The sequence below is a fragment of the Salmo salar genome, chromosome ssa16 (genome assembly GCF_905237065.1).
Source record: "Salmo salar chromosome ssa16, Ssal_v3.1, whole genome shotgun sequence".
Taxonomy (NCBI): Eukaryota; Metazoa; Chordata; class Actinopteri; order Salmoniformes; family Salmonidae; genus Salmo; species Salmo salar.
This window is the reverse complement of record NC_059457.1, coordinates 1257236-1276386: the sequence shown is the minus strand read 5'-3', so window position 1 is coordinate 1276386 and position 19151 is coordinate 1257236. Positions and strand designations below refer to the sequence as shown.

The 19151-nt window shown below is 43.1% G+C and overlaps 1 protein-coding gene across 2 annotated transcripts in view; it reads left to right on the top strand.

The window, feature by feature from the left end:
• LOC106573022 (reelin) overlaps nt 1-19151 on the top strand; it is a 318605-nt gene that overhangs the window by 64636 nt on the left and 234818 nt on the right. For both annotated transcript variants that reach the window (XM_045696831.1, XM_045696832.1), the window contains exon 2: nt 7346-7453. In XM_045696831.1, coding sequence (XP_045552787.1) covers nt 7346-7453 — 108 coding nt within the window. The remainder of the gene's footprint in view (nt 1-7345; nt 7454-19151) is intronic.

Sequence of the window (19151 nt, the reverse complement as noted above, 5' to 3'; positions counted from 1 at the left end):
ATGGAGCTAAATATTTTCATAAAGAAACTGATAAAACACACAGGTGCAAAATCAAGGTGACTTACAAAAATTAGGACCAAGAGCAAGAGAGGAAGTGACGTGATGTAGTTTCCACGACCAAAGAATCATTGTGGAATCTGAAAAGACACATATTCTGAAAACATGATGGTGTACTTACTACATGAACATGCTAACAGAAAGTAACGAGGTGGGTAGATAACTAAGTGTGTCATTGTAGCAAAGTATTTATAAACTAAAAATCAGATCTCTTTAGTTCTGTTATCTAGACAATAAGCCATACGTGATTTTGGCCCAATAGGCCTGGCATATTCCTACTTTCAAGGAGCTTTCCATTTTGATTGGGTTATTTTGCCTAAAAACCTTTAGGACTACCTATAGAATTTTTTTAAATAACAACTCTGCATCTCTGCCCAGCCTGGTAAAATTGTCCCAAAGGGTGTTTAGCATCCCCAATGGCTCTGAAGCTCAGAGAGGATATTCTCCGCTGCTGACCTGCTCTCCAAGCACCATTGCATGACCCTGAAGCCACAGACACAGGCCAAACTCCTGTTTCTAAAAATGAATTCAAAGGCACTGTAGACTGAGCCTAATAAGGCATTTTTTGTTTAATTTGTATTTAAGTCTAAGTAAGCCACAGCCTATATGCGCAATGTATAGACTATAATGATTTAATACAATGAAATGGTGTTTAAAAGCTGAGTGTTTTATGGCCCTACCAGCCTATTGAGTCACACTCGCAAATGCTTCACAATATATTTATTTGTAGGCTATAGCCTTGAAATAATTGAAATAATGTAGCCTAAATAATTAATTGTCTTTCCTTCTTAGTCTCCCTGTCTGGCTCCTGACCTATTTAGAGTGTTTATATGCTGTTTAATATGACATATAGCCTATCTGAAATGGTGTGCACTTCTTACTCACCTTTTCATGTTTACTTTTCTTTCAAATCATATGGTTTGGTTTCAACACTTCAAAACCAAATTGTAGGTTCAGGTAGTCACAAAAATAGATGGGTGTTGGTTAAATTGTGATTTTAATGAATGGAGGGAATTTGAAGAGCTTGTTTTTCTTTGTGTGAGAGTGGAGCGATTTTTAGCGGAGTGGTTGGAAAGGACATGGAGCGATGAGCGGGATTTCCAACCTCAACTCCGCTCATATACTCTGGATGCAACAGGGAGGAGAGAGAGTGAGGAAAGAGATGAGGGGACAGACAGGGAGAAGTAGTGCCGGATTAATGCAGGGGCTGAAGCCCCTAGTCCCAGGCCTGTGGGTGGCCCAAGAGGAAGGAATGAGATGTTTGACAAGCAGGGACCCATGTGGGTAACTGGTGGGCCCTGCCTTGATTGGGTGACTGATTAATAAACAATTTAAATATACTAAACAAAAACATAAACAACAACGAAGGTGTTGGTCTCATCTTTCAATAGATTAAATGAAAGATCCCAGAAATGTTCGATATGCACAAAAAGCTTATTTCTCTCAAATTCTGTGCAGAAATGTGTTTACATCCCTGTTAGTGAACAATTCCCCTTTACCAAGATAATCCATCCACTTGACAGGTGTGGCATATCAAGAAGCGTATTAAACAGCATGATCATTACACAGGTGCACCTTGTGCTTGTGACAATTAAAGGCCACTCTAAAATGTGCAGTTTTGTCACACAACCCAATGCCACAGATGTCTCAAATTTTGAGGGAGCGTGCAGTTGGCATGCTGACTGCAAGAATGTCCATTAGAGCTGTTGTCAGAGAATTTTATGTTTATTTCTCTACCGTAAGCCATCCCCAATATCATTTTAGAGAATTTGCCAATACGTCCAACCGGCCTCACAACTGCAGACCATGTGTAACCACACCAGCCCAGGATCTCCACATCTGGCTCTTCACCTGTAGGATTGTCTGAGACCAGCCACACGGACAGCTGATGAAACTAAGGAGTATTTCTGTTTGTAATAAAGCCCTTTTGTGGGGAAACACTCCTTCTGATTGGCTGTGCCTGGCTCTCCAGTGGGTGGGCCTATGCCCTCCCAGGCCCCATGGCTGCGCCCCGTGCCCAGTCATGTGGAATCTATAGATCAGGTGTCACGATCACTGTCTTCAAACTCCCTGTCATAAATAAGCCAAGGCGCAGCTTGCCGGTAATTCCACATCCTTTATTTTGAAGTAAAACCGAACAAAACAATAAACAGGATGAACAGAAATGTGACGTTCTGGGGCTGCTCCAAGGCAGCTACACAAAAACAAGATCCCACAACTCAAGGAGGGAAAAAAGGGCTGCCTAAGTCTGGTTCCCAATCAGAGACAACGATGGACCTGGCGTGCCTCTGATTGGAAACCACACTCAGCCAAAACAAAGAAATAGAAAAAACAGATTTCCCACCTCACATCACACCCTGACCTAACCAAACTAGAGGAAAATAAATGTCTCTAAGGTCAGGGCGTGACAGTACCCCCCCCCCCAAAGGTGCGGACTCCCGGCCGAAAACCTGAACCTATAGGGGAGGGTCCGGGTGGGCATCTATTCTTGGCGGCGGCTCTGGTTCGGGGCATAGCCCCCACTCCGCCCGCTGATCCCCCCGCTTCTGTGTCGCTGGAGGGACCAGACCGTGGATCATCGCCGGAGGTTCTGAACTGCCGACCGCCGCTGAAGACTCTGGACTGCCGACCGTCGCTGGAGACTCTGGACTGGGGGCCGCCACTGGAGGCTCCGGACTGGGCGACGTCGCTGGAGGCTCCGGACTGGGGGATGTCACTGGAGGCTCCGGACTGGGGGACTTCGCTGTAGGCTCCGTGCCATGGATCATCACTACATGTTCTGCACCATGGATCATCACTGGAGGCTTCTTGCCATGGATCATCACTGGAGGCTTCTTGCCATGGATCATTACTGGAGGCTCCGGGCCATGGATCAATACTGGAGGCTCCGGGCCATGGATCATCACTGGAGGCTCCGGGCCATGGATCATCACTGGAGGCTCCGGGCCATTGATCATCACTGGAGGCTCCGGGCCAGGGATCATCACTGGAGGCTCCGGGCCAGGGATCATCACGAGGCTCCGGGCCATGGATCATCACTGGAGGCTCCGGGCCATGGATCATCACTGGAGGCTCTGGGCCATGGATCATCCCTGGAGGCTCCGGGCCATGAATCATCCCTGGAGGCTCCGGGCCATGGATCATCCCTAGAGGCTCCGGGCCATGGATCATCCCTACAGGCTCCGGGCCATGGATCATCCCTACAGGCTCCGGGCCATGGATCATCACTGGAGGCTCCGGGCCATGGATCATCACTGGAGGCTCCGGGCCATGGATCATCACTGGAGGCTCCGGGCCATGGATCATCACTGGAGGCTCCGGGCCATGGATCATCACTGGAGGCTCCGGGCCATGGATCATCACTGGAGGCTCCGGGCCATGGATCATCACTGGAGGCTCCGGGCCATGGATCATCACTGGAGGCTCCGGGCCATGGATCATCACTGGAGGCTCCGTCCAATGGATCATCACTGGAGGCTCCGTCCAATGGATCATCACTGGAGGCTCCGTCCAATGGATCATCACTGGAGGCTCCGGACCTTGGATTATCACTGGAGGCTTAATGCCATGGATCATCACTACAGGCTCCGGGCCATGGATCATCACTGGAGGCTTCTTTCGTGGAGCTGGAACAGGTCTCACCGGACTGGGGAGACGAACTGGAGACCGGGGACGCAGAGCTGGCACAGGGTATACTGGGCCATGCATGCGCACTGGAGGTCTGGAGCTTAGGGCTGGCACAACCCGTTCTGGCTGGATGTTTACTTTAGCCCGGCAAGGGCGGAGTGCTGGTACAGGACGAACTGGGCTGTGCAGGCGCACTGGCGACACAGTACGCAGATCTGGCGCAGGATATACTGGGCCGTGGAGGCGCACTGGAGGTCTGGTCAACCCAGCTCGACAACTGCAGGGCGCGGGCACAGATCTCACCGGACTGTGAGTGGGCACTGGTGACACAGTGCGCATCACCGCATAACACAGTGCTTGCCTTGTCACTCGCTCCCCACGGTAAGCATGGGGAGTTGGCTCAGGTGTCCACCCTAACTCTGCCTCTCATGCTTCCCTTGATGTTGGTTCTCCCCGGTCCAGCTCGTCTTCCCAGTAAGCGCACGCTGCTTGGCTTTCTTGTGATGGGATCCTCTGTCACGATCACTGTCCTCAAACTCCCTGTCATAAATAAGCCAAGGCGCAGCGTGCTGGTAATTCCACATCCTTTATTTTGAAGTGAAACCGAACAAAACAATAAACAGTATAAACAGAAACGTGACGTTCTGGGGCTGCTCCAAGGCAGCTACACAAAAACAAGATCCCACAACTCAAGGAGGGAAAAAGGGCTGCCTAAGTATGGTTCCCAATCAGAGATAACGATGGACAGCTGCCTCTGATTGGAAACCACACTCAGCCAAAACAAAGAAATAGAAAAACACCCTGACCTAACCAAATTAGAGAAAAATAAACGTCTCTAAGTTCAGGGCTTGACATCAGGGCCTAATTCATGTACTTCCATTGACTGTTTCCCTTATATGATCTATAACTCAGTAAAATCGTTGAAATTGGTGCATGTTAAGTTTATATTTTTGTCAGTATAAATGACTACTTTTCAACTAGGGTCATGAAGCCCACCACTGGAACCGCAAGCATCCGTAGACCGAGACAGACAGAGACAGATAGACATACAGACAGACATGAGGCCACAGAAGTTTGCTTCCCCAAATTCCCCACACCTAAACAGACCCAGACCCAGATTGTATTACTCACACCACTACACTACGAGTCTCTGTCTCTCATCCTTCACCCAGTTCCATAACAAACTGAGGTGGAATTCCGTGTCAGCTTTGGTTCTCTTTCTTCTTTAATATACAGAACCCAGCCAGACACATATTCGTTTAGGAGTGTACTGTATTCCTTTAGAGCCTTAGTTTTCCCCTCGTTGCCATAGGATCTGTCTGGTTGGTACCAGGCCAAGCCATGAGCCACAAAGTCAGTGATGCTAGTTTGTTTTTACTCCAGTGATGTAGTGATGTAGTCGTGTGGTGCTGTGGTCCTGTCAGTCAATAGTCATCTAGTCCAGTGATGTTTTACACTAGTGATGTAATGGTGTAGTTGTGTAGTCCTGTGGTCCTGTCACTCAATAGTCATGTAGTCCAGAGATATTTTATTACAGTGAAGTTGTCCTGTGGTGTTTTAAATCCATTGATATAGTCCTGCTGTGGCTAGTGAGGTTTTACAGTAACTCCAGTAATGTAGTCTTGTGGTACTGTGGTCCTGTCAATCAGAATTAGATTTATACAGAAAACCAATAGCTAGTTAACCTGCTGGATACACTGTTGATCGACTGTCTGCTCCTCGGGGCTACACTGTGGCTACCTGGCATGGATTGGCTAGTCCCCGAGTAACACTGTGACATTTGGACGTATAGCTGATTAGCTCATCAAACTCCTTTCGTTGACTCATCAATAAGGATCTTTGATTTCCCCAGCAGGTATACTGTGGTAGATCACACTGTGGAAGAGTGGGTGGTTAGATCAGATAACAGAACACTCCTAGTATGTGACTCAGACCTCCACAGAGACCAGAAACCCATTCTCCCTATGCTGCCGTAGGCTTATTTGTTGGGTGGAGTAACATTTGTCATAGTTGGCATCTATAACTGGGTGCAACCCCCACCTCCGGAACTTCCCAGCACCTGCACTCACATCTGTGCCCCCACCTCTCTTCCGTCTTTTCCTTCTCTCCCTCTCCCTTCCCTCTCCCCCATACAAATATTGTTATTTATACAACCCCCTCCCTCCCTTAGGAGACTCCTTCTCACCCTACCCCCTTTACCCTCTACCCCTCCCCGCTCTCTAATTGCCAGACCCTCGTGAACACCTGTGCTCTGTGCTCGTTAGGCTCATTAGCAGCAGGGAGAGTGTTAAAGGAGTGCTGGTGGCGGCATGTTCTCTGCCAGATAGATACACATCACACTGGCTAATTATCTAGCATCAGTATGTAGTCTGCTGTATGTTACTGGAGAGGTGGGCCTGTGTTTGTAGGATTTCTATCATAATAATTACAGGACTAGGACTTAGTGTTGTTGTTGATCCTTGATCTTGATCCTGTAATTAATTAGTATATACAGTAATTGGTGATTAAGATACTTTGCAGGGAGGTAATGCAATTAGAGCCATACCTCTGGTTTGAGTGTTTCATAATATGTTCGTATTATCTTGCTTGCAATAGCGCTCGCCAGATTGTAGTCCTTAAAACCAGAAATGAGTTACCTCTGGTTCCTTCAGCCATTTCTATGGGGAAAGAATGGGGATATGGGATAAACGCTGAAAATATGGTCTGAGGTTAACAGGCTTAGGAGATCTGATATTTTTGTTTCTGTGAGATAATATCAGTCAGTTAACATGACCTTTATGAATTATGAAGCCTTCATGTTTTGTTCTATGAGATAATATCAGTCAGTTAACGTGACCTTCATGAATTATGAAGCCTTCATGTTTTGTTCTATGAGATAATATCAGTCAGTTAACGTGACCTTCATGAATTATGAAGCCTTCATGTTTTGTTCTATGAGATAATATCAGTCAGTTAACGTGACCTTCATGAATTATGAAGCCTTCATGTTTTGTTCTATGAGATAATATCAGTCAGTTAACGTGACCTTCATGAATTATGAAGCCTTCATGTTTTGTTCTATGAGATAATATCAGTCAGTTAACGTGACCTTCATGAATTATGAAGCCTTCATGTTTTGTTCTATGAGATAATATCAGTCAGTTAACGTGACCTTCATGAATTATGAAGCCTTCATGTTTTGTTCTATGAGATAATATCAGTCAGTTAACGTGACCTTTATGAATTATGAAGCCTTCATGTTTTGTTCTATGAGATAATATCAGTCAGTTAACATGGCCTTTATGAATTATGAAGCCTTTATCTGCATTAAGGACTTGTTTTTATTGCATACTGTAAATGCTTCAAATTTCACAAAAAGTACATTTTTAGCTGATGAAGATTATTTCATAGAACAAGCCTGTTTGTACCACATACCTTATTTTTAACATTTTTCCAAGAACCCAATTATTTTCAACTTTGGGTTGGCCAATAGGTTAGTTCCTACAAAAAAATACATTACTAGTGCTCTCTATTCCAACACGTTGTTATGAATTTACTATTTTGCCTGTTGCTTGCTTTTTTGTGTGTTTATTCCAATGTGTGTGAGTGTGTGAAGAAAAGATGACCAAATAACTTAGCAGTGCTTCTCTCACTTCACACTCTTGTTTCTGTCTCTCCACAGTGACTGTCTCCACCAGTATGTATTTTGATGGTCTGCTGGTGACCGGTCTCTACACGTCCGCTCCGGTCCAGTCTGCTCCTATCCCTGCTCCTGCTGCCTTCGGCTTCGGTAAGTCAACCTATCAGTTCTGGACATCCTCAGTAACAATATGATAACCAACGAATGTCATCTACTATGAAGCTTAGACCTAAAAGATGAACAATCAGCTGAATATTCCATAGTGGAGTATTAAATTATTTTCTTTCCTTGATCAGCAGTTACTGGCAAATCACTTCCCCGCTATGGTTACAGAACAATGCCTAAATTAATGAAAGGAAACCACTTTAGTGTATTAAGATCCCAGGTTCTCCCAGTTCCTCCTCCACAGGCCTCTGATCCCAGTCCAGACTCAGTCAGACTGCTCACAACCCAAAGAACACACACAGCGCATCAGACAGGCTATGATGGATGAGACTGGTGTTGAGTCTAGGGTTGATGTGGCCTGGGGTTGGGGTTGATACACTCTTGCTGTTTGATTGTAGAATGAAGGGAACGGAGATCTGTCCATAGAGGGGGGAAATACCAGAGGTACTATATGTTCTGTTAAATGATGTGGGAAGTACTTTCTAAACCACAGGAGAAATTGGAACAATGGAAAATAGAGAAAGAGATCATACTGACTGACTATAGTATGACAATTCATCCTCAAATGGTGTACAGGTACACAAAAGGTCATGCAGGTTTTCTCAGGAACTGCTTTTGGAACATTCCAAAGATTGGATTATGGGAAGTTCTGTGAAAACGTCTAATGTCATAGCTTTATCTCTACCATCAGCGTTAGCCTTGGGCTTGAAGTTCAGTGAAAAAATGTAATGGCAGGATTCTGTGATGCAATAGCTGTATAGCTACCATTGGTGTTTACTGGGCATGGGTTTGACATTTTTTAGAAAAGGTCAAGGACTGAATTCTTGCTTACTTATTAATTCATCGTCTTTGTGCCTGCTGGCGCTTGAGGCTGAAATGATAGGACTCCAATTCTAACCATCTAAAGCCTGTTTTGCAGCCAAACTGAATTATAGGACTGAATTCACAGGAATCCCATGTACATAGTTAATGAATTTGGTCTAACAGAGAAACTCAGTTGTTAGAAATGTAACACAGTAAGGATAATGTAGTCTATGAGTTGAACTGAGAGGGTGCCTAAATTGAGATATCAGCGGATGGGAAGCCCAGTGTGCCAGGATGGAGGTCTCCTGTGGTCATAATGGACCCACACAGAGAGCAGGGCTCCAGTCCTAGAACTGTGCCCAAACTGTCCACTCTGTCTTTTCCTCCGCCACTGGAGTTCTTTACAATTTCCAACCCTGATTTTGGGGAAGGCATCCAAGCTTTGGGCCTCCAACATTGTGTCACCTTTGCTTCATAGAGACTAATTGAGCTGTGACTCATTCATTTGAAGAATGTGTGGACAAACTGACAGACTGATGGGTAGCTGCCCATTCTGCCAGTCTCATCCTCTGTCGGAAAAGTTCAACAGTGGTAGTCACTAGACTATTCAGTCATCCACTCTAGTTTCAGCTGAAGAGCTCTACTGGGGCCAGAGTTGTCCAGCGTGCCGAAACGGCGCCTCAAATTTTTTGGCAATTGTATTCCGGCTTCTCTATAAAACAAAGTAGCCTATCACCGGCCCAGATTCACACACCAAGGCAAAGAAGTTTGATCAAAGCGGAATGAAGGCGGGATCTGCATTGAATAGCAATGGCTATTGGGAATTAATTTTCTGATTTGGCTTTGTTCAAGTTTATTTGCCACTAGTCTGTGAATCTGTGCGTGACAGTAGGCTGTCAGTTCGAGATTGTGCAGATTGAAAATGGGCCAGCTTGTATGTGCATGATGCGCTGTTGAAAGTTGTAAAATTAGGGTTTGTAAGGTCATGAAAAGGCATTTATTTCATCATTAATGAAGAAACACTTAAATATTAGCCTATCAATCAATGAAAAATGGACATATCAGCCATCATCAGAATGACCCTTCAGTGCGTGTCTGTGTGTGCTGCATGTATGCCAGTGCGAGTGGCCAGAGGAGAGAGAGCGTGACATTTCACCAGCAGGTACAGTATAATGACAGACAGACTAACTAGATAAGATAGCCAATTCAAAACATAACTTGTAGCAGTTATCTTGTTACTTAAAACCTGTTGGGGCTAGGGGGCAGTATTTGCACGGCCAGATAAAAAAATGTACCCGATTTAAACTGGTTACTACTCTTGCCCAGAAACGAGAATATGCATATAATTAGTAGATTTGGATGGAAAACACTCTAAAGTTTCTAAAACTGTTTGAATGGTGTCTGTGAGTATAACAGAACTCATATGGCAGGCCAAAACCTGAGAAGATTCCATACAGGAAGTGCCCTGTCTGACAATTTGTTCTCCTTCTGTGGCATCTCTATCGAAAATACAGCATCTCTGCTGTAACGTGACATTTTCTAAGGCTTCCATTGGCTCTCAGAAGGCACCAGAAAGTGTAATGGGGTGTCTGCAGTCTCTGGGCTAAGTACAGCAGCTCTGTTTGTGAGTGGTCAGGCTGGGAACAGTGACACTGGAGATGCGCGTTCATGAGAATTCTCAATTTTCAGCCTTTGATTGAATACAACGTCACCCGGTTGGAATATTATCGCTATTTTACGAGAAAATAGCATAAAAATTGATTTTAGACACCGTTTGACATGCTTCGATGTATGGTAATGGAATATTTTGCTTTTTTTTGGTCACGAAATGCGCTCGCGCGTCACCCTTCGGATACTGACCTGAACGCACGAACAAAACGAAGGTATTTGAATATAACTATGGCTTTTTTGGAACCAAAACAACATTTGTTGTTGAAGTTGAAGTCCTGGGAGTGAATTCTGATGAAGAACAGCAAAGGTAATCCAATTTTTCTTATAGTAAATCTGAGTTTGGTGAGGGCCAAACTTGGTGGGTGTCAAATTAGCTAGCCGTGATGGCCGGGCTATGTACTCAGAATATTGCAAAATGTGCTTTCGCCGAAAAGCTATTTTAAAATCTGACACCGCGATGCATAAAGGAGTTCTGTATCTATAATTCTTAAAATAATTTTTATGTATTTTGTGAATGTTAATCGTGAGTAATTTAGTAAATTCACCGGAAGTTTGCGGTGGGTATGCTAGTTCTGAACATCACATGCTAATGTAAAAAGCTGGTTTGTGATATAAATATGAACTTGATTGAACAAAACATGCATGTATTGTATAACATAATGTCCTAGGAGTGTCATCTGATGAAGATCATCAAAGGTTAGTGCTGCATTTAGGTGTGGTTTTGGTTTTTGTGACATATATGCTTGCTTTGAAAATGGCTGTGTGATTATTTTTGGCAGGGTACTCTCCTGACATAATCTAATGTTATGCTTTCGCTGTAAAGCCTTTTTGAAATCGGACAATGTGGTTAGATTAACGAGAGTCTTGTCTTTAAAATGGTGTAAAATAGTCATATGTTTGAGAAATTGAAGTTATAGCATTTTTGAGGTATTTGTATTGTAATCAAGGAATGATTACTTTATACAAGGCATAAGCGTAGGTTTCACAAAGGATTAACAAGCATTACAAAGCATTATTCTAGGCATGAAGATCCTAGAGTTACAAAGCAAAGCATGAACATAACAGACCTACAAGGGAAGCTTACAAGAGAAGCATTTCATCCAACCTTATTTCATAGGCCGGATAGAGGAGAAGAGAGAGAACAACAGACCTTCATTCCATTTATTACAGATCTGACTTGTTTCTATTCAAAATCAATTGTTGACCAATCCACAGACCAATCCACGGACCAAACCAAAGGTAATAATAACTCAATCCAATCGGATCGAACCAGCCAACGTCCATCTGTGTGTGATGACCTGAGGGGGTGGGCTGGGTGCAATAGAGAGAAGACAGCATTCCTGAGAGGACAATGACACAATAAAGTGTCATAAGAGTTCACTCTGAACTACTACAAGTAATCACAGAGATTATACATCCATGTACTGAACCACATACACAGAGAAACACAGGTAGACACTAACACACAAACACAGAAATGCTTCCATTCCTATTTATATCACTCCCTCTGAAAAACAATACACCATGGCCACACTACATTCTCCATAAAATGAAAAAAGCTTTTGAGCCTGAACTTTTACTGGGTTGTAAGAACTCAACACCCACTCATTGTCAGATTCGCAAGAGTGTGACGGGGAGGCAGACGTGCCAGTTTGGGCGGAACTGTAGTGTGCGTCTAACTGTGACATTGCTTTCCGAGTCATTATACACACTCTGGGATCCCATATAGAATTGAATCACTTCTGTTGAATTTTTTGTGTGCGTGTGCATGCGTGTGTGCGTGCCTGCGTGCGTGTGTGTGTGTGTGCGTGCGTGCGTTTGTGTGACCGAGGTACCAGTTAGGGCAGACTGCAGTACGCCAATGCCATGGTTATATGGCCTCTGGTTTGAGCCGTGTGTGTGTGTGTGTGTGTGTGTGTGTGTGTGTGTGTGTGTGTGTGTGTGTGCGTGCGTGTGTGTGTGCATGTGTGTGTGCATGTGTGTGTGCATGTGTTTGAGTGACAGAGGTACCAGTTAGGGCAGACTGCAGTAGGCCAATGCCATGGTTATATGGCCTCTGGTTTGAGCCTTGTGTGTGTGTGTGTGTGTGTGTGTGTGTGTGTGTGTGTGTGTGTGTGTGTGTGTGTGCATGTGTTTGAGTAACAGAGGTACCAGTTAGGCCAGACTGCAGTATGCCAATGCCATGGTTGTATGGCCTCTGGTTTGAGCCTTGTGTGTGTGACATGGTGCTTGAAACTACAATCTGGGATTTATATTTCACCCAAACAGCAGCCCTGCCATTTAAACTGGGAGATTCGGCTGGAGAAATGTAAATTATAACTCATAAAAATGTATAAAAATGTCTGTAAATATCCCATATAGTGCCTTTAACTCCTACTGTATATAGAGCTGAGCTGAGGTCCAGGCTCTTGCGCTAGCCCATGGGTGGCTGGCTGACCACAGCACTTTATGGTGTAGTAATTAGCATGCTACGCTACCTCTGCTCTATGATTAGCTACATGGCGACATGCTGGAACAGAAAACAATGTTATGTTAGGCAGCCAGGCACCATTGAGAGAGGTAACATAGTGTCAATTGACTGTGGTCTTTATTGAAGTTTAAGTGTAGTGTATTCACAGGACCCATAGTTTGTGCCGTACTGCAAGGAGAGACAACGTAGATAGACACAATGCAGTATGAAATGATTATTTATTTACTTTTTTACTATTTATTTTACAACGTGACAATATCTTGTTAGAGACATTTGTATTTTGTAGTTTTATACATTATATCATTGTCTGTGTGCACATGTGTGTTCCTGTGCACGTCCACTTTTGGAACGGATGTCTTTCTTTACACACCTTCTTGCCAGAAAAGCAGCATGAGATTTAAACTGAGTGAGCTGCCTGATCATTTCAAGAATGTCCCTTCTTTTGACTTCCATTAACCTCTATGGGCTAGGTGGGACGCTTGCGTCCCACCTACTCAACAGCCAGTGTAATCCCGTGGCGCGTTATTCAAATACCTTAGAAATGCAAAACCTTCAATTTTTTTAAAATATGACTATTTTACACCATTTTAAAGATAAGACTCTCGTTAATCTAACCACACTGTCCGATTTCAAAAAGGCTTTACAACGAAAGCAAAACATTAGATTATGTCAGCAGAGTACCCAGCCAGAAATAATCAGACACCCATTTTTCAAGCTAGCATATAATGTCACATAAACCCAGAAGACAGCTAAATGCAGCACTAACCTTTGATGATCTTCATCAGATGACACACCTAGGACATTATGTTATACAATACATGCATGTTTTGTTCAATCAAGTTCATATTTATATCAAAAACCAGCTTTTTACATTAGCATGTGACTAGCATGTGACTAGCATTCCCACCGAACACTGCCGGTGAATTTACTAAATTACTCACGATAAACGTTCACAAAAAGCATAACAATTATTTTAAGAATTATAGATACAGAACTCCTCTATGCACTCGATATGTCCGATTTTAAAATAGCTTTTCGGTGAAAGCACATTTTCCAATATTCTCAGTAGATAGCCCGGCATCACAGGGCTAGCTATTTAGACACCCAGCAAGTTTAGCACTCATCAAAGTCAGATTTACTATAAGAAAAATGTTATTACCTTTGCTGTCTTCGTCAGAATGCACTCCCAGGACTTCTACTTCAATAACAAATGTTGGTTTGGTCCAAAATAATCCGTCGTTATATCCAAACAGCGGCGTTTTGTTCGTGCGTTCAAGACACTATCCGAAAGGGTAAATAAGGGTGGCGAGCATGGCGCAATTCGTGACCAAAAAGTTCTAAATATTCCATTAACGTACTTCGAAGCATGTCAACCGCTGTTTAAAATCAATTTTTATGCCATTTTTCTCATAAAAAAGCGATAATATTCCGACCGGGAATGTGCGTTTAGGTAAACAGACAAAAGAAAAGAAAGCATTCGGTCGACTCGGGCACGCGCCTAAGCCCATAGTACTCTGAAACAAGTGTTTCAGCCAGAGCCTGCCTCGATATCGTTCAGCTTTTTCCCGGGCTCTGAGAGCCTATGGGAGCCGTAGGAAGTGTCACGTTATTGCAAAGATCCTCAGCCTTGAATAAAAAGAGCCAAGATGAAACACTACTTCTCAGACAGGCCACTTCCTGCATGAAATCTTCTCAGGTTTTGGCCTGCCATATGAGTTCTGTTATACTCACAGACACCATTCAAACAGTTTTAGAAACTTTAGGGTGTTTTCTATCCAAAGCCAAATTATATGCATATTCTAGTTACTGGGCAGGAGTAGTACCAGATTAAATCGGGTAAGTTTTTTTATCCGGCTGTGTCAATACTGCCCCCTAGCCCTAACAGGTTAAAAAGCCCTTTCTTTCAATTCCAAGGCTTTTGGTTCTAAAAGGGAACTCACACAGTTTATATTTGCCCTTTAAAATTGGCATCATCTTTAATTTGTTTGTGTGCATGCGTGCTTGTGTGAATTTATACATGCGTGCTTGTGTAATTTATGTACAATTCACGCGCACACACACACACACACACACACACACACACACACACACACACACACACAGACAGACAGAATTAAACAGAAGTGATTACATGATATAAAGGACCCCACAGTGTGCGTAATGACTCAAAGTTAGAGTTAATAACCTGTTGGGGCTAGGGGGCAGTATATGCACGGCCGGATAAAAAACGTACCCGATTTAAACTGGTTACAACCTTTGCCCAGAAACTAGAATATGCATATAATTAGTAGATTTGGATAGAAAACACTCTGAAGTTTCTAAAACTGTTTGAATGGCGTCTGTGAGTATAACAGAACTCATTTGCAAACATTTCTAAAAACAGTTTTTTGCTTTGTCATTATGGGGTATTGTGTGTAGATTGATGAGGAAAATGTTTTATTTTATCAATTTTAGAATAAGGCTGTAACGTAACAAAATGTGGAAAAAGGGAAAGGGTTTGAATATTTTCCGAGTTCACTGTATAATAAGCAACTAATTCTCAGACACTAAACAATGTAAAATGTAATCAATTACAAATTCCATCCCCTGAACTAAATAAAAAAATACTAAACCCTCCCCTTGACTGAAATTGAAAAGCATGGACCTCCCCAATTTTCCTCCATGTAACAATTGTGTGAATTTCGACTTCTCCCTTGTATAATTGTGTTTTATTCTTATTGCACATTTATTAAAACACAGACTAGAGAGCTTGTATAACAGTCTATGGCTAAAATGCTGCTAGTGGTACCTGGTACAAGAGATTTGCTCAGAAGAATCTATAAGAAACCTTGCAGGAACATTTAAGCTCTGCCAGCATACTGACTATTTTGGCTGTTGCTACCTTTGCAAAAGAAAAAGAGTTTGGCTGAACCCCTAACTCTACATAATACTTCTTGACTTGGTTGCTTCCATACAAACCAGAACTGGTGGGCAGCTGGCTAACCAGCTTGCTGGCAACAGAAGTAAAAAAAGAGTAGAATTCATTGGCATTGTCACGACTACTGCCGAGGGCGGTTCCTCCCCCTGTTCGGGTGGCGCTCGGCGGTCGTCGTCACCGGCCTACTAGCTGCCATCGATCCCTTTTTCGTTTTTCTATTAGTTATGTCTTTATGAGTTACACCTGTTTCCCATTAGTAATTTGTTTTATTATTTAAGCCCGCCTCTCCACCTGTTCTGTGTGCGGGCTTGTTACGTGTCGTCACTTTGTATGTTTTGTGGTACATGTATTTTGGACTTCGAGGTTATTGTTTCGCCCTGTTGTGTTTGGACGTATTTCCTCGGTTTTCAGTACTTATTAAATTACATATTGTACCAAACATTTTCCTGCTTCCTGCGCCTGACTCCACACCCACGAAGCCCAAAGTTTTACAGGCATTCTCTGCTTTTTCATATACCATCTCCCCTTTGATGTTCAGTCCAATACTGTTTAGTTTGTTTTTGGTAGTGCTACTACAGCATAGTTCCTTAAATGATTTCCAAAGCTTTTTAGGGTAATTTTTGTTCTCAATTATTTTCTCAGCAAAGTAACCACTCTTAGCTTCATCCATCCTGCTCTGTGCTTAATTTCTGTGACGTTTATATAGGACAAAATCCGGCTGCTCTTGAGAGTTCTTAAATTTTTTAAAGGCCTTATTCCTTGCTTGGATAGATTCTAGAATCTCATGATTAAACCAAGGGCTAGATCTCTGCTTTACCCTGACCCGTCACATTCACCACATTAAGGAATCTACATTTAAAGACTTCTCAGGCACTGCCTACCCCTACACTATCTAGTACAGGTGACCAGTCAATTTTACCCACTTCCTCCCTAAACTTTTCAACACAGTATTTTTTGAGTCCTCTGATTCTAACGGTTTTGTGACACTTAAATATATCTTTAAAAATCTTCCTTGTGCAAAATGTAACAAAATGATCACTGATTCCATATACTATTACTCCACTCTGCGATATTTTAGATTTATCAGACACCAATATTAAGTCATTTGTACTTTGCACTGTTTCACATATCCTGGTGGGATCTTTTATCATTTGGGTCAGAGCAAGTGATCTACAAAAGTGCATAAATACATGTGGGTTGGGCTATTCTTTTTGCAGACATCAGTATTGAAATCCCCTAACAAATGATTTCCTTCAACAGGGAATCATTACAGTTTGTCAATGGTGTGTGTGTGTGTGTGTGTGTGTGTGTGTGTGTGTGTGTGTGTGTGTGTGTGTGTGTGTGTGTGTCTGTGTGTGTGTCTGTGTGTGTGCATTCATCCTTCTCTAAGTGGCACAGTCAGTGTGCTGTCAGCCCAGAGTCAGGGAGCAGCCTGATCACAGGGAGAGTGTGTATGAGTATGAATCTGTGTGTATGTACAGTATGTATGTATATGTGTGTGTGTGTGTGTGTGTGTATGCGTGCGTGTGCGTGCGTGTAGCAGCTTGATCACAGAGAGAGCAGAGCTTTTGAAGTCTCACAGGGACTGACAGCACCAAACCCCATGGGAACCAGTTCCCTCCCCTCCCTCCACTCCTCCATTGCTCTTTACCCCACACTACCCCCCCTCCTCTCTACCCATCCACTGTTTACTTTCCACTCCCTCTCTCTTTATCCCTACTTTCTCTCAGCATCATCTCCTGCCATCTTTCTCCACTTGGATGCTCTGATCGAAGCATGGAGAAGCATACAGACACAGTGTTTCTCTCTCTCTCTCTACCTCTCCCTCTCTCTACCTCTCCCTCTCTCTACCTCTCCCTCTCTCTACCTCTCCCTCTCTACCTCTCTCTCTCTCTCTCTCTACCTCTCTACCTCTCTCTCTCTACCTCTCTCTCTACCTCTCTCTCTCTACCTCTCTCTCTCTACCTCTTCCTCTCCCCCTCACTCTTTCCTGCGACTGTAAGGACAGAAGACACTATGGAACCTATCTATCATCTAACACACCAGGTAGCGTGTCATGATGGGTTGCCATCTCTTATCTCCCCGACAGCTAACTGACATCCAATCTGACTCTACAGCAGAGGAGGGCCCTGACACTGACCTTCATCCTTCACTATGATTTGTGTGTGTGTGTGTGCGTGCGCGTGTGCCTGTGCGTGCAAGAGAGAGAGAGAGGGAGAGAGAGCGAGAGTGCCTGCGTGTGTCACCCCTCAACCACAGGTCAAGGTGCAGAGGGATTTTTAATCAGTTATTTATTTTTCAATCTGGGTGTGTGTGGAGTGGCTGTTAAGAGGTGCACTTTGTCACAGTGTGTGTGTGTTTGACTGATCTTCTCTCTCAGGCACCAAACACACCCCACAAATACCTCCTGACATGCAAATTAAGGAGAATATAAACAGAGCGCTCCAAATGAGACAAATGAGATGAGACATCCATCAATGACTGAATGTTCCATCCGACTCAGCATCGCTGGGCAACACCAATCACACACACTGTCACTGGGAATGATGGAACGCTGCTTACCCTCCCATCCCATCCTCTTTTCTTCTGGCAACACTCCTCTTTCTCCTCCTCTCTAATCTTTCACAAATTCCCTCTCTCCTAACTCTTTCCTCTGCTTCTCTCACTAATTCCCTCTAGCTGTCTGGTTTTCATCAGTCACTTTCTTGTTATACCCTCATGCTCATCTTTTAACCACTCTCTCTATGTTCTGTCAGTCTCTGTGACATTTGCAAAGCAATTTCTTGATAAGAACAAAATCTCATGATTTCACCAATTTGACTTCCCCGACGTCCTCAGGACATGGACGTCCAATTTCAAAGTCATTCTTGAGCAATCTGCCTGCTTAATCAGCAGTTGACTGCAGAGAGCCTTACAAAATCCTTTCCCTCCCTGCCTGCCTGCCTGGGTTTCAAATGCATTACACAAGATGTGACATTACAGAGGCTTTCTTTGTTTCATTGAATGATGATGCATCTGCAAAACATTTTGCATTCATTAGTGGTGCAGCTACAAACCAGTCTAAGAAACAAATTGTGAAGCATTTGAGATATGCTACAGGCAGGAAGGAGCTTAACAGCAGTTCAACAACATGCCTATACATTTAGCATTTAGGCTGCATAAAATGAATTGTAAAAAAGAAACTCTTTGAATGTGGCTTTGAATGTTTGCAACGCCAGCATGGTGTGTGCAACGCCAGGGTTGTGGGTTCGATTCCCACGGGGGCCAGTACAAATTCTTTTTTTTTTAATAAAAAAAATGCATGAGATGTATGCATTCACTACTGTAAGTCGCTCTCGATAAGAGCGTCTGCTAAATGACCAAAAAAAAGAGAGTAATTTAACAATAATGAAACAATTTTGTATTATTATTAGGCGATACAGTCATTCTACACTGCCTTTGAATTCAATTTTAGAAACATGAGTTTGGCAAGTCTTTGGTTTGAGGATCATGCGGTGAGCTATGCATGCCCAGTTTTTTTTATTTAGCCTAGCAGATGTTTTTTTATTCCCATACCCTAATCACAGTCAACACAAATCTATTTTGTAACAACAATATCATGGAATTAAATATAATAATTATAAAAATTACAGTTTCCCAAATGAAAAAAGTTATATGTGCATAATATGAACTAATTTGGGGAACTATAATTTTTATATTCTATAGGCCTACATAAAAATAAGTAACTTTTTCACTCATCATTATTTACAATAAATGTGACTCCAAAATGACACAGTACATGATTTACCATTAATTTCTAATGTGCACAAAATAATCTGAAA